The sequence below is a fragment of the Rhinoderma darwinii genome, chromosome 2 (assembly GCF_050947455.1).
Source record: "Rhinoderma darwinii isolate aRhiDar2 chromosome 2, aRhiDar2.hap1, whole genome shotgun sequence".
Taxonomy (NCBI): Eukaryota; Metazoa; Chordata; class Amphibia; order Anura; family Rhinodermatidae; genus Rhinoderma; species Rhinoderma darwinii.
The window spans coordinates 256,975,012-256,990,853 of record NC_134688.1 but is presented as its reverse complement, the minus strand read 5'-3'; the positions used below and the strand labels follow the sequence as shown (position 1 = coordinate 256,990,853).

The 15,842-nt window shown below is 40.1% G+C and overlaps 1 protein-coding gene and 1 long non-coding RNA gene across 3 annotated transcripts in view; one reads left to right on the top strand and one right to left on the bottom strand.

The window, feature by feature from the left end:
- CSMD2 (CUB and Sushi multiple domains 2) overlaps positions 1 to 15,842 on the top strand; it is an 897,842-nt gene that overhangs the window by 546,306 nt on the left and 335,694 nt on the right. For both annotated transcript variants that reach the window (XM_075853183.1, XM_075853184.1), the window contains exon 6: positions 7,454 to 7,566. In XM_075853183.1, the coding sequence (XP_075709298.1) occupies positions 7,454 to 7,566 (113 nt within the window). The remainder of the gene's footprint in view (positions 1 to 7,453; positions 7,567 to 15,842) is intronic.
- LOC142742931 (uncharacterized) lies at positions 7,183 to 7,962 on the bottom strand. Its single transcript, XR_012881460.1, has 3 exons — positions 7,905 to 7,962; positions 7,429 to 7,521; positions 7,183 to 7,348 (listed from the first exon to the last, which is right to left on the bottom strand). It is a non-coding gene; the product is annotated as an uncharacterized LOC142742931 (long non-coding RNA).

Genomic DNA, 15,842 nt, shown 5'->3' with positions numbered 1-15,842 from the left:
ATTTCTATTTTCCTTTTATATAATTTAATATAAATATGTTTTAATTTGCTTTGAAATAGATCCTGATAGATCCCACTTTTACTTTGTAGAATAGCACAGCAGGTTAGACTATTACCTGAAAAGTGTAAATAGAGTCTAACCCATGCAAAATAAAATATTATAGTCAGCGTTCAGTTACGGTATGCATTAATATTACCCACTGACATACATTTATCTCCTTGCCCATATCAGTGCCCACTACCCTCCCTCCATGATCTCCTTTAAGACACTAAGGTGGTTTCGCAAATCTGAGCAGTAAAACTGTTCATATTACAGTCATGGCCTCTATTTACTGTAGGTATGACAGATTCAGTTTAAAGATTCCAGTGAATCCTAACGGATCCCATTGACTTATAATGGAGTCTTTCAGGTTTCTGACTGGGTTCCACTTTTTTTTATGGTAAGAAAGGCAATGTCTGCAATACTACTCTAGAACCGGCTTCTATTTAAAACGACAACCCTTTTAACTATGTGAAGAACTCATCTTGCATTGTAAATATAGCCCTGTCTATAGCAGTGTATAAACAGTTTTGGTTTTATTGCATTATACAATTCCGTAGAACTAGTTTTATTTCCTTCAAAATGGATAATTATGGATAATTGTAAAGCATTTCGTTTTTACATGTTAAAATAAATAGTTGCATGCAGAGACAATGTGTTTGATGAACCATGAATGCGACACGCATCATTCATGGTCTATCAAGTCAATGTTTGCAGTTTTCTATAGATATCCACAATGTATGTTTCATCAGCTTTTCAGGCATCAAAGGAGGATAATATATGGTCAAAACTCATAGCAAACACAATCCAAAATGTTAAACTTCGTATAGTGAATTAGACTCTATAAAACTAGTTATATCAGTTGACCGTGTGTGACCCAAATGAGTGTAATAATCGTTCATATAAGTTAAGTAGGGTCTTTAAGTTGATGAGTGCAAATATCATCAATGGGAATTTTTTGGATTTTATTTTTTTTATATGACATTTTGAGCTGTAAGACCAAAACAAACTTTACGCTATGTTTGGGTGGAATCATGCTTTATTGTCAATTCCTGGTATAGCGCTACAGCCAAAAGGACAGACATTCTGTCTGTGACAGTACTTTATTTCAATACCAGTGATGTTTTGGTTCATATAATAGCTGATAACTTGGGGAGCATCAGTTATATGTAGTGACATAGTGTCACTTGTGTCTGTTGGCTTTGAGGAGAGGAGGTCTTAATAGCAGTAGTAGAGTACAGATACATTGAACACAGTATTTTAACTGCAGGTTTCTTTTTTAGTTAAGGCTTTAAATTCAATGGGTGTGCATTTCATTTAGAAAGTCTCACAGCATGGGTTCAGCAGCTTCAAAAAAAGTTTAAAATACTCCTCTATCTCTTATACAACTAATTAATAGAATAGGATTTCCTCTTCTCTGCCAAGTCCTCTAATGAAGTTTTCCTTAACTGCAATTGAAATAAAAATAATCCCATTCATTATTTAGATCTATTGTTTGTACGATTCTTTTCTTTACAGAGGATATAACTATTTGCAAAAGTTAGTAGAATGCAAATACAATAGAAATTGACTCCTGCAGTAAAAACTGAGCAAAACAGCTTTTACGTGCCTCAGCCAGAGCTCCGAGAGTGTATTTAATTACAAGTCGGGGACGTAGCTAAGAGGAGCTACCATGGAATGTGCCCTGAGTGTAGGATGTAGTAAAGGGCCACTTTACCTTAGTCAGGATATGTAAATAAAGGGGTTAAGGCAGCAAACTAAACTGTTGCCACATCTGAAAAGAATCCTAGCTATGCTCAAGTCACAACTTCTTGTTGTGGAAGGAGTTACATTTCCCAGCATGTAGACTGCATACATATCCAAGCATGTACCTGTAATCTTTGATTATCATTATTGTAATAATAAACATCCACTAGCAAATCCATGCTGTATTTCTTAAAAATCACACTTTTTAAACCTTTACATAAATGTGAAAAACATGAAAACATTTTCCAGGTGGAACCAAATGACTGAGCAAGTAAAGGCCCTTTCACACCGGCCGATAAGTGACCGGTGCAGCGAGCACCGATGAACGAGACATCGTTGATCGTGCTTATTTGTCACACAGAGCTATGTATGGAAACGAGCGATCGTTACTCCGATCGCTCGTCCCCATACATTATCATTAATATCATGTCGGCAGCGTGTCTCACTGTTTACACAGGGAGATATGCTGCCCATAACCATAATATTTCACTTTTTTAAAACAATACGACCAGCAGATGATCGAGCTCATTTGCTCGTTCATCTGCTGATCATTCCCCTGTTTACACAGGGCAATTATTGGCATCGAGCGTTATATGAACGCTCATCTGCCCGATAATTGTCCATTGTAAAACCCCATTAATACAGATGTAGCAATCCTTATCTTGACTCTGATAACTTGCTGCAGCGTGATAACTTATCACTTAAAGTGTAACTAAACGTTTGACAAACTTCTGACATGTCATAGAGACATGTCAGAAGTTTGGATAGGTGTGGGTCCGAGCACTGAGACCCCCACCAATCTCTAGAACGAAGCAGCTGAAGTGCTCGTGTGAGCGCTCAGCTGCTTCGTGTCTGTTCGGCTTTTTCCGGAAAGCCGATGTCTCGGTGTACGGGCTGAAAGACTTTGTATTGAGCCCGTACTCCAATACATTTATTTCCGGAAAAAGCCAAACAGTCTCATTGTTCCAGCCCAGCTTCTTTCACTGCACACATAGCGTGATCTCACTGTGAATGACAGCACAGCAGGATATCGCGAGATCATGCTGTGCTGTCACTTACTCACACATTAACTTTGCCGAAGTGTCTTGATAGTGAATAGACATCACCTCCAGCCAGGATGCGATGTCTATTCACACACCCGACACTTCGGTAAAGTTTCTGTGGGACTTACACAACACAGCGTTATCTCGCTGTGAATGACAGCACAGCATGATATCGCAAGATCACGCTGTGTGTGCAGTGAAACAAGCTGGGCTGCAACGATGAGAAGTGTATGACACTGATTGCTCTTTACAACGCCCAGTTGGTAAAAAGTAAAAAAAACGCCAAGTTGTCTATTAAGAAACTAATTAGCATAAATCTAAAATTGCTCATAACTTGCTCAAAATTGATCGTTTTTCAAAATATAAACTACTGTTGTTATCTACATTACAGCGCCGATCAGATTATGTAGGAGATATATTCTGGATTTATAATCTGGTGACAGACCCTCTTTAATGCTGGTTCACATACAGTAAAACAGTTGTGTCTGACCAGTTCGGTAAAACGTTGTGCAGTTTTAGCACCTGCTCGGTGCGCAGGAAGACATCTGGCAGCAAAAATGATGCCACCGGACACAAAACTGACCCCAACTGGGATTAGTTTTGCAATCAGCTTACCTTATGCATTTTTGTACAGTGGCAAAAGGAAAAGAGACTGGAGGGCTGGACATATATGAATGAGCCCTTACATACTATTTCCTCTTAACAAATGATTTTAAAATCAAAGGCCGTGGTGTTCATGGAGCTTTTTATAGGGAGATGGACTGTTACAAACACGACATAAATAATCTATAGTATTATAGTCTATATATACTGCACCTCCTTCACTTTCTTAGATTTTTCCATGCAAGATACTTTAGCATAAGTGTTCTTCTGCCACTGTCTTGTTACACCAGCTGAATATGACTGATAGATTCAGTTTATGATTAGGCAACTAGAGGGAATAATTCTGAGGGCCTACCCTCTGGCTAGAAAGAAGAAAGGGATAATTTGCTTTTAATTGCTTGTGATTTTATTGCACACAGGGGTCATATCACATCATCAATAAGAATAAATCTTATTTGTAAAATAATCAACTCATGGAACGAATTGTGCATAGGTTCTGTTAATGAATCCAAAACTAAGCCCACCAGTGGATTCTATGGCCCATTGGTGGGCCAGTTGAACCCTACGACATATAAAAAGATTCTAAACACATGATCTATTCATGAAAGCAACCCAATAAACTGATATGAGACAAGTTATCTGATCGCATATTTTACAGATCTAAACAGTGTAGAGATATTTGATCTTTCATATCGTGCCTTCACTTTCGTTCAATCAATGACTCTATATTCTCAAGGATGGGAAACACACAATAATCTGTTTCTGTTTTATTCATACTTTAATCAATTTTTTAATTAATAACATCTATTTGGTTTAATGCTTACAAAATTTGAAACATTATATTTATCCTCTTTCAAGTATTTCCATGTTTTCACTAGAACAACTCTCCATTACTTATCATGTAGATATGCCGGGTGTAGACTCTGATGAACTCTTGAGTACACATAAGCTTTTGTGATCTGCCAGCTCTTATTGTTGGCTTGAAATAAAAATGTCCGGGTGGGTGTGTGAGAGTCATGTATAGAAATTATTTTCAGCAGATATAGAAGAACATGCCGTTTTCACCTGAAGAGATCCATTCATCCACCATAATTGTAAATTGCCAGCTTGGGTATTCGTCCCTGTTATTTACTGAGTAATTTGGCTTTAAAAATAACCATAATTTTATGACTGGTACACACTTTAGAAGTAATTCCCTTTAAGTCACTTTACAACTCAGGAGGTCTTGCTTTTAGAAAAAAAAAATGGAGAACATTTTTGTTCAATCTATTTTTATAGTGCATTGTGGTTTGTTTTTTGTTATAAAATGCCTTGTGTACATGTGCATGCTACATAGGTCTGTTCTAACGTTGAATACCCAGACGAGTGGTTCATTCTGTGTGGAGTGTTTAAACTGATTACCCTGCCAGCTTTCCACGCACAATTAGACTTTAAACATATATTATCAGCATCGATTCAGACTTGTAAGTACAAATGAGCAGGATTAGAGTTTTCTGAACACAAAGTGACATTTTAATGAAATATTTTTGACTTGAGAGCATTGTTGAACCTCTATGACTGGGATAATGTGGATGAACACTGGCATAATAGTCATAGTGGATTCTTTGTTGCTATCTAATAAACAATAGACTGCTTTTCAAGTGGCTTCGCTTCTTAATGAGTGAGTCTACTCTCAATGATCTCACCGAAGAGCTCATACATTACAATAACCCAAGTACTTGTTCTCAGATTGCGCTGTACACTCATGAAAACTGTTTCATTGGTTATGTCTACTCTCAATTCAGTTAAATATAGTCCATTAAGTACATTTTTGGTGTAACAGTCATTTGAATTTAGAACATCCTATATTGTGCTTCCTCTTTAAATTGTTCCTCTTGGATAAATATATGTCATTATGAAATCATATCTTTTTAGGTATTATACCATAGTTGTTTCAGACAGTAAGATATTGTACAGATAAAAGATGAGATACAGACAGTTCTCTGACAAAATGCCTTTAAGTTTGCCATACACATGAGACAGCTTTTGGTCAACCTCATCATAAACATGTTAACTCGGTTTGCCCAACCATGCAGGGGAGGAAGACAAGCCAATTACACTTCTGGCAGCGGATTATCTCCTGGCATAACAAGGGATTGAACATGTTGACATCCACCTTACCTAAGGCTACATTCACACGAACGTAGGAAACCTTAGACGTGAAAAAGTGCAGTTTATCACATCCGAGGTGCACCCTTGTGGGACATGTTGTCACGGATCCCCCATAGGCTAGACTCTATGGTGGATGCAGTAAAATAGGACATGTCCTATTTTTTAATGGACCCTTCACACGCTCCGTTGAAACAACGGTTGTGTGGATGGTCCCATTGAAATACATTAGTCCGTGTGATGGCTGTGGTTTTAAGGGCCGTGACACGGACGAGATACATGCTCGTCTGAATGGGCCCTAATGCTCGTTTTCCCTGAGATCTGCTGTTGAGGATCAGCCGGGATGCTCTCACACGCATTTGATTATCAGCGAATTTCGCCATAAATACAATCTGTTTGGGCAGCTTCAGATAGTGCCCTCAATGTTGAGATAATTGTATGACAATCAAAGAATCCAAGCCGGGTGGAAACATATTTACATCTTGCTTGGGCTTTAAAAGTCTTCACAAAAATCCAATTTACAATACACAATAACATTTTGTCTGACAATTATCCAACACCCTGACCTAAAAGTTTTTGTCACAATTTTTATCTAACATTATTGTAGATAGACAGTTATTTATGTCTCATCTTTCATCTGCAGAAAATCTTAGAATAGTATTTTTTTGTATAATATAAGAAATTTCCATTTGCAGAAATCCTCACATTGAAAAATGTAAAAATACAATGGGGTAGCGCACATAAAGCAAAAACTTACATAAAAAATTCATTTAAAACAAATTAACATATTTTTAAAAAGTGCACTGCAGAAGGATAAAAAATTTTGCGAAACCTACATGTACTTGCCCTAAACACCCTATATCTTCTACCTGAATGTATTAATTCAAATAGACCATGTGACGGGGGCCTTCAGAATTCTGTTAAAAGACTCTCAATTGTTGTCTGATACAAACTTTGCAATACTTCAACACTAAAACCATTTATTTTCAAGAGTCGTAAAGAATAAATCCGCTGCTGGGCAAATATTGTACTAGACCAGGTCAGATCATGAGAAATAGTTATCCCCAAAAGATTACTCTTTTACCACATCCACTAGATTCCCAACCAATGTAATCTGAGAAAGTGCTTGTTGATTGTTCCTGAAGTCAATAATCATCTCATTAGGGGTTGGCCACCTTAAGAAAACTGTCAGCAGTGTATTGTATACAGTATTTTTGGTAAGCTTACTCTTTGACTTTATTTGCAGTGCGGTGCCGCTTTCCCTGCGTCATAAGTCTTGCCCCCTTGTTATGACAGCTGTATCTTCCTTATGGCCGCGGCTCCCTTCCATTATATGTCCAAGGATGGAAAAGCACATGATTAGACACGTCACATTGCATTCTTTATTGTAACAAAGTGTCTCCTGGAAACTATCGCCGGCGCAGTGTGTTACTTTGTGGATGCAGTGGCTTCTAGTTGGCAATATAATCCCGAATACTGATTCTCAACCTGATTAGCATAGGAAAAAAAATTACACTCCCAGGCATTTCCTACTCCCATTATTTCCTCAAACAAGCTGAGTGTAGCGGTGGGTAAAACATTCCATAATTCATAACCAGCGTTTTATTCTAAGATTTGATAATTGTGTTGTCCGCTCCCCCATGCCAAGCATCTTTGAGCTGGCTGAACATAGTTTGTTATCTCTTCGGTTAAGGTGACAGCTCTTGCTGTTTCTGTCTTCTGGGAAACCCCTGACCAGGATCCAAGGAACACCACTGTTCTTGGAAACCCTGGTGAGAAAAAAACAATTTACTGTAGGTACAATATGATAGTTATGCTTGTATGTGACAATGAAAGCTCATCTCCATACCTTAAAACTCATGTTTATCTTTCAGGTTTACAGGATCAAATTTACCACCTCCAGTCATCAGCAGCAAGAATTGGCTACGAATTCACTTTACATCTGATGGAAATCATAGACAGAAGGGATTTAGTGCACAATACCAAGGTGAGTGTTAATTAACAGAAGAGGACTTGATATATACAGGTGTCATAATTATAAACATTATCAATACATTTTATTACCAAGTAGTAAAATAAGAATAATTCTTGCTGGTGTAAAAGGTAAATTTCTTAATAAATTAAGTATGGATTCTTTTTTTTTTTTTACTCAAACTACAGAGCCACCATTTTGTTAGTGAAGGAAATAAATCCCCAAGTAACCCCTTTGTCCTATACATGCCATTTCTACAGACACAAGGATAGATGAAGGGCTTGTCCCATTTGAATACGCCCTGTTCGTGTATATGGACATAAACAAAGCAGGTTCCCCAGCTCGGGACCCACCTCTATTAGCCAGAGCAGCTACACAGAGGGGTTACCACTCTGGCAGACTCAACACAACCATGTATTACATATAATATTACATTTTCTTCAGCAGTAACTTAAGCTGTGATTGTCGGGAATTAGAGATGTCATAATGATTGATTAGAATGGCTTCAAAAAAGGGTTATCCAGATGGAACAGCCTCTTTAAAGCTGCTCTGTAGTATGAGGGCCCTTCATATTCTTGGACCCCTGTGAGTATGACATGGGGAAGAATGGTAGATTGAGCTTAACTTAAACCATTTTCCTCTAAATCCATACAAAACCTGAGAATTCATGTATAATTTATCTCCACAAACACTTAGGGCAGATTTATTATATTGGTTGTGCCTAGTTTTAGGTTGTTTTTGCACAATTTTGTGGCGCATTTAATTTGGAAGACATTTATTATTATTTGGCGACGATACTCATTTTCGCGCAAAAAAAGTGGCACAAAAAATATCACCACATAATTGGTTTAAAAAGATTGACAAGTTCTATGGCGTTCTGGTTGAGTGAGGTGCATGTCCCAATGCGCCAAAATATGTAATGTTGTGTGCCTTTTTTATCAATTAAACTAAATTTAACCCCTTCCCGCAAAATGACGGGGTCTGGTATGTCGGCATTGCAAGTAACTTACCACAATCTGACGAACCAGACATGTCCTGTAGATGAAGCGGGTACAGGAGCTGTGCTCGCTTCATCTTCAGCCAGTGTCAGCTCTAATATACAGCTGACATCCCGCTGCTACGGTGGCGATCACAGTTACCGCTGATCGCCGCCTTTTAACCCCTTGTATGCGGCGGTCAATGCCGCCCGCCGCATTGAAGTAGTTGACAGATCAAGGGGGGTTCCCTCTGTACACCCCCGCCCCCCCCCCCGCAAGCGATCGCGGGGGCCGATAGTTTTATGGCAACCAGGAAGCCTAGCAACGGCATTCTGGTCGGCCAGGTATGGAAGCATATTAGGTCCTGCCCAAGGCAGAACCTAACAGGCTAACTGTCAGTTAGAAAATGACAGTTACAATACACTGCACTACATAAGTAGTGCAATGTATTGTATCAGGGATCAGAAGATCAGATCTTCAAGTCCCCAAGTACATAAGTGTTAAAAAAAAGTGAAAAAAAGTAAAAAAACAATAATAAAATAAAAGTTTTAAGTAATAAAAACAATAATCGCCCTGTTTCCCTGACCAAGTCCTTTATAATTAGAAAAATTTTTAAAAAAAACATACATAAAACATATCGTTGCATTTGGAACGGCCTGAACTATAAAAATATGTTATTTTTGCTGCACGGTGAACACCGTAAAATTTTTTAATAAAAAACGATGACAGAATACATTTCTTTGGTCACCTTGTCTTGGAAAAAAATGTAATAAAAAGTGATCAAACAGTCGCAATACTCCAAAATGGTACCCAAAAAGACTACAGTTCGTCACACAAAAAACAAGCCCTCCCACAGCGATATTAACTGAAAAATTAAAAAGTTATGGCTGTCAGAAAATGGCAACTCTAAAACATGATTTTTTTTTTTAGAAAAGAGTATTTTTATTGTGGGAAAGTAGTAAAACATAAAAGAATGTATGTTTATACTGCACGGTGAACACTGTAAAAAAGAAAAAACAAAACAGTGCGAGAACTGCTGTTTTTTGGTTTCCTCGTCTCCCAAATAATCTAATAAATAGTGATTAAAAAAAACGCATGTACGCCAAAATGGAAAAAAAATTATATTACAGCTCGTTCCACAAAAACCAAACCCTCACACCGCTCCGTGATCGAAAAAATAACACGTTATGACTCCCAAAAGGCTAAATGATAGCCCAGACAAATTTTTTAGGTCCAGTAGTTTTTCGCTAAAAACCCCACATCATCTTTTTCACAGGTGGATTCCGGAGATGCAGCAGAGATGAGGACACTTTAGGGCCTTGTGCTGCTTATAAGGCTACTGAAGAAGTCAAAGATTAGGCAATGCTGGAGCACAGATATTTTGTACAAAACACAAAAAACCCGGCCTGTGCATAAAGGATTGGTTCAAAACGTACCACACCAATCCATGGATTATTAATTATATTATTCGTTTACCCCATTATTACATCATCCTATTATACCCTGATGCACTCCTCCCAGTTTACAATTGTGCCCTGATGTACTCCGCCCAGCTTACACATACCCTGATGTACTCCGCCCAGTTTAGATATAACCTGATGTACTCCTCACAGCTTACATATACCCTGATGGCCAAAACACTTGTGGGGTCAAAATGCTCACAATACCTCTAGATGAATTTCTTCAGGGATGAATTTTCCAAAGTTGGGTAATTTTTGGGGGCTTTTCAATGTACTGGTACCTTAACTCAATGCAACATGGTGTCAGAGAACTAATTTGGTAAAATCTTCATTCCAAAAACCAATTTGCGCTCCTTCCCTTTAGAGCCTTGCTGTGTGTCCAAATAGCAATTTATGACCACATATGGGGTATTGCCATAGTTGTGAGAAATTGATTTACAAATGTTGGGCGGCTTTTTCTCCTTTATCCCATGTGAAAATTAAAGAATTCCAATTTTTAGTGGAAAAAATGTTGCTATCAATTTTTACAGCCTAATTCCAATAAATTCTGCAAAATACCTGTGGGGTCTAAATGCTCACAATACCCCTAGACAGATTCTGTAAGGTGTGTAGTTTCCCAAATGGGGTCACTTTTGGGGGGCTTCTACTGTTTTGGACCCGCAGGGGCTTATGAAATATGACATGACACCTGTGGCGGATTAATTAGACGATTGGCCCTGGGCTGTTACCCAAACTTGGGCCCCCCTTGCGCACCACCGCCCTGCCGCGCCGTAACTATTTTTAACACTACCCTTTTGGGCAAGCATTAACAAATGGGTGTTACGGATTCCCCTTGTCACAGGGCTGTGTCCCTACATACTTACAGTATCACACTGTGCAGGGACACATCCTCCTGACAAGGGGAATTGTCTATCAGTCCTGGACTGCAGAAAGACTTTTTGTGAAATGCAAGGATTTCCTATAAAAAAAAATTTCAGGAGAGGTGACAGATTCTCTATAAATCTAGTGACTCACAGGTAACGACGTCTCAGATTCTAGTAGTTTTTTTCCTCTTTTCTTCTCCATCCGGTCCAGAGCACATCACGACTTCTCCCGGCCATGACTGATTTCTGCAGAATTTGCCACTCAGATGTCTTCGACTCCTCACTTTTCCAACATTTCCACACCTATAAATGAAAATAAAGTTATCATGGTGCCACATACTGTACCCCTAAATATAATATCACCAAACACTGCGCGCCTGAATATAACAATACCACACACTGTAAAACACCACATACACACAGCCCCCTGTACATAGTGCCACACACAGCCCCCTGTACATAGTGCCACACACAGCCCCATGTACATAGTGCCACACACAGCCCCCTGTACATAGTGCCACACACAGACCCCTGTACATAGTGCCACACACAGCTCTCTGTACAAAGTGCTACACACAGCCCCCTGTACATAGTGCAACACACAGCCCCCTGTACATAGTGCCACACACAGCCCCCTGTACATAGTGCCACACACAGCCCCCTGTACATAGTGCCACACACAGCCCCCTGTACATAGTTTCACACACAGCCCCCTGTACATAGTGCCCCACAGAGCCCCCTGTACATAGTGCCACACACAGCCCCCTGTACATAGTGCCGCACACAGCCCCCTGTACATAATGCCACACATAGCCCCTGTGGATATTACACCCCCCCATACATAGCGCCACACACAGCCCCCTGTAGATATCACACATCCCCCCCATTCAGAGCGTTACACACAGCTCCCTATAGATACAAATGAATATCCCCAATGGTCAATGGTGATGCAAACGGAAGCTAAGGTTTCCATTTGCCTTTCCGCTGAGGGGTTAACCAGACGGAACTCCTCAACGGAAGGGCAGCGGTGATGTGAACAGGGCCTTAGATACAAGGCCTTAGATACAGGGCCCTAGATACAGGGCCCATGTGCATGTGTGATACTGTTTGTTGGACCCTGTATCTAAGCCTAAGTTAGGCTTAGATACAGGATCCAGCAGACAGTATTCTTATGCAGTATAAGCTGGGGCCCTGTATCTAAGCCTAACACACGGTAGGCTTTAAAGGTTGTCCAGTCCCTAAACATTGATGGCCTATCTTCAGTATAGACCATCAATAGCTGATGGGTTGGGGTCAGACACCCGGGACCCATTGCAATCAGCTGTTTTGAAGGGGTTGCAGCCACTCGTACGAGTGCTGCTTCCCCTTCATTTCCCTCACTTGCTCACACTGTGAATCGCTGACATGTCCATGTCGGCGATTCAGTGTGAGAAAGTGACCGGAATGAAGGGGAAGTAGCGCTCGTACGAGCGGCTGTAACCCCTTCAAAACAGCTGATTGGCGGGGGTCCCGGGTGTCTGACCCCAACCCATCAGCAAGACAATAAAATTAAACTTACCTCCTCTTCGGCCGCTGGTCCTCACTCCATCAACTGTCGGGACGCTGTGCGCGGCGCATAGCATCGTGACGTTATGCGCTGCGCACAGTGCTGTGACGTCAGAACCTCCGATGCGCTCCAGGAAGAGGAGGGGTAAGTACTGTCATTTACTATAGTAACGTGTAGTTTATTACATAGGCCCCAGTTACTATAGTAACTTTTCATTGATGTGTGAATGTGGCTGCCGCTAGCACCGGGGCCCCCTCTGGTGCTAGCGACGCCGGGCATGAGGGGGGCCGTGCAATCATGTGTGGTTCGGTCGGCCATGGGCCCTCCGGGAGCCTTGGGCCCCGGGCGGCTGCCCGAACCGCCCTAATGATAATCCGCCACTGCATCACACCCGAAAACCATTCCAGCTCCAAATGGTGCTCAAACAGCAGTTTATGACCATTTATTGGGTATTGCCGTAATCAGGAGAAATTGATTTTCAAATATTAGGGTGCTTTTTCTCCTTTATTTCTTGTAAAAATTGAAAATGTTCAACTTTTATCAGAAAAAATTTAGCTTTTCAATTTCATGGCCTAATTCCACTAAATTCGGCAAAAAAAATTGTGGGGTCAAAATGCTCATTATACCCCTAGATAAATTCCTTCAGGGGTGCAGTTTCCCAAATTGGGTACCTTTTTAGAGTTTCCACTGATTTGGTCCTGCAGGGGCTTTGCAAATGTAACATGGCGCCGCAAACCATTCCAGCAAAATTTGAGCTTCAAAAGCCAAATGGTGCACCTTCCCTTGTAAGCCCTGCCGTGGGTCCAAACAGCAGTTTATTGCCACATGTGGGTTGTTTCTGTGCTCAGAAGAGGTTGCTTTACAAATTTTGGGGTGCTTTCTCTCCTTCATTTATTGTGAAAATAGAAAAATCTGAGCTAAAACAACATTTTATTAGAAAAAAACGTAGATTTTTATTTTCACAGCCTAATTCCACTAAAGTCAGCAAAAAACATGTTGGGTCAAAATGCTTACTACACCCCTCGATAAATTCCTTGAACGGTGGAGTTTCCAGAATGGGGTCAATTTTGGGGTTTTTCCACTGTCTTAGTCCCACAGGGGCTTTGCAAATGACACATGGCACCCGAAAACCATTGTAGCAGAACTTGAGCTCCAAAAGCCAAATGCTGCTCCTTCCCTTCTGAGCCCTGCCCTGTCTCCAAACAGCAGTTTATTACCACATATGGGGTATTTCCATAATCGAGAAAAATCGCTTTTCAAAGTTTGGGATGTTTTTTGTCCTTTATGCCTTGTAAAAATTGAAATTTCTACATTTTATTGGAAAAAATTTAGATTTTAATTTTTACGGCCTCATTCCACGTAATTCTGCAAAAAAACACCTGTGGGGTAAAAATGCTCAATATACCCCTTGATAAATTCCTTGATGGGTGTAGTTCGCCAAAAGATGTCTTTTTTGGAGTGTTTCCACTGTTTTGGCCCCGCAAGTCCTCTTCAAACCTGACATGGTGCCTAAAATATATTCTAATAAAAAGAAGGCCCCCAAATCCTCTAGGTGCTCCTTTGCTTCTGAGGCCTGTGATTCAGTCCATTACCATACTAGGGCCACATGTGGGATATTTCTAAAAACTGCAGAATCTGGGCAATAAATATTGAGTTGCGTTTCTCTGGTAAAACCCTCTGTGTTACAGTAAAAAAATATTAATTATGAATTTCTGCAAAAAAAAAATGTAATTTGTATATATCACACCTACATTGCTTTAATTCTTGTGAAATGCCTAAAGAGTTAAGAAACTTTCTTAATGCTGTTTTGAATATTTTGAGGGGTGCACTTTTTAAAATGGGGTGATTTATGGGGGTTTGTATTGTATGGGCTCCTCAAAGCTACCTCACATTTGAACTGGTCCCTGGAAAAAAAGACTTTCGAAATTCTAAAGTAAAAATAGCTGTAAAATACAGAGTTGTTTTCAGCCTCTGATTTTTAGTCGTTTTTGAAACCACAAATGTTTTTTGAGGCAGTTTTTGGAGCTTTTTTTCTATTGACACAATCAAAATTGGCTCCAAAAACGGCTCAAGAAGTGACATGCACTTGTTTTTACAGGGGGTGGGGTGTTTTACGCGCTATTTTTCAAAACGGCCACGTAAAAAACGCAGTGTCGGAACGAAACGCCATTTTTTCCATTGAAATCAATGGGCAGATGTTTGGAGGCGTGCAGCTTCCATTTTTTCAGCTGTTTTTTGGTGCGTTTATGGCCCGAAAAACAGCTGAAATTGAGCTGTGTGACATCCTAGAAAAAGAAAACAACGTTCAAAAAATGATGCCACCATAAAGTAGACATATGGGAAATGTACACTAGTAACTATTTTGTGTCGTATTACTATATGTTTTACAAGCAGATACATTTAAATTTAGAAAAGCGCAAATTTTTGCACATTTTCTAAACATTTTGGTGTTTTTCACAAATAAATATTGAATTTATCGACCAAATTTTTTTACTATCAAAGTACAATATGTCACGAGAAAACAATCTCAGAATCGTTTGGATAGGTAAAAGCATTAAAAAGTTACTTCCACATAAAGTGACACATGTCAGATTTGAAAAAATCGGCTTAGAGGCCTGAAGGGGTTAAAGGCAATGTAAACATTTTGGAAGTGATTTTGTTTTTATATAAAAATGTCAGTAACTGTGTTTGGTGCAAATTTAAAATTACGTTTTTTTTTAAAATAATGTTTCATTTTTGAGATACAGCTGCTTTGTATCCTGTGTACAGAGCAGCTGTATCGTTTGCTGAATCCTGTACACGTCAGATCCACAGGAATAACGGGTTCAGTGTCAGCGGGTCCTGCCTGTCTCAGACACACAGGATCAGGCTGCTATCTATCACAGTTAGGCATCATTTACACGAGCGTAATATACGCGCGTGTGACGCACGTGCTTTTCACGCGTGTCGTTCGCACCTATATTAGTCTATGGGGCAGTGCAGACAGTGCGTGAATTTTGCGCAGCGCGAGTGCGTTGCGTAAAACTCACGACATGTCCTATCTTTGTGCGCTGTTCGCGCATCACGCACCCATTGAAATCAATGGGTGATTGAAAAACCACGCATGCCGCACGGAAGCACTTCCGTGCGAACTGCGTGATTCGTGCAACAGCTGTCAAACTCTGAATGTAAACAGAAAAGCACCACGTGCTTTTCTGTTTACAAACATCCAAACGGAGTGTCATAATGATGGTGGCTGCGAGAATATCTCGCAGCCGCGCATTATACACTGATGACACACGGAGCTGTTAAGTGCCTTTTGCGCACGCAAAACGGCGCGTTTTTTGCGTGCGCAAAACGCACACGCTCGTGTAAATCAGGCCTTAGGGCTTATTCAGACGAACGTGATATACGTCCGTGCAACGCGCGTGATTTTCACGCGCCTCGCACGGACCTATATTAGTCT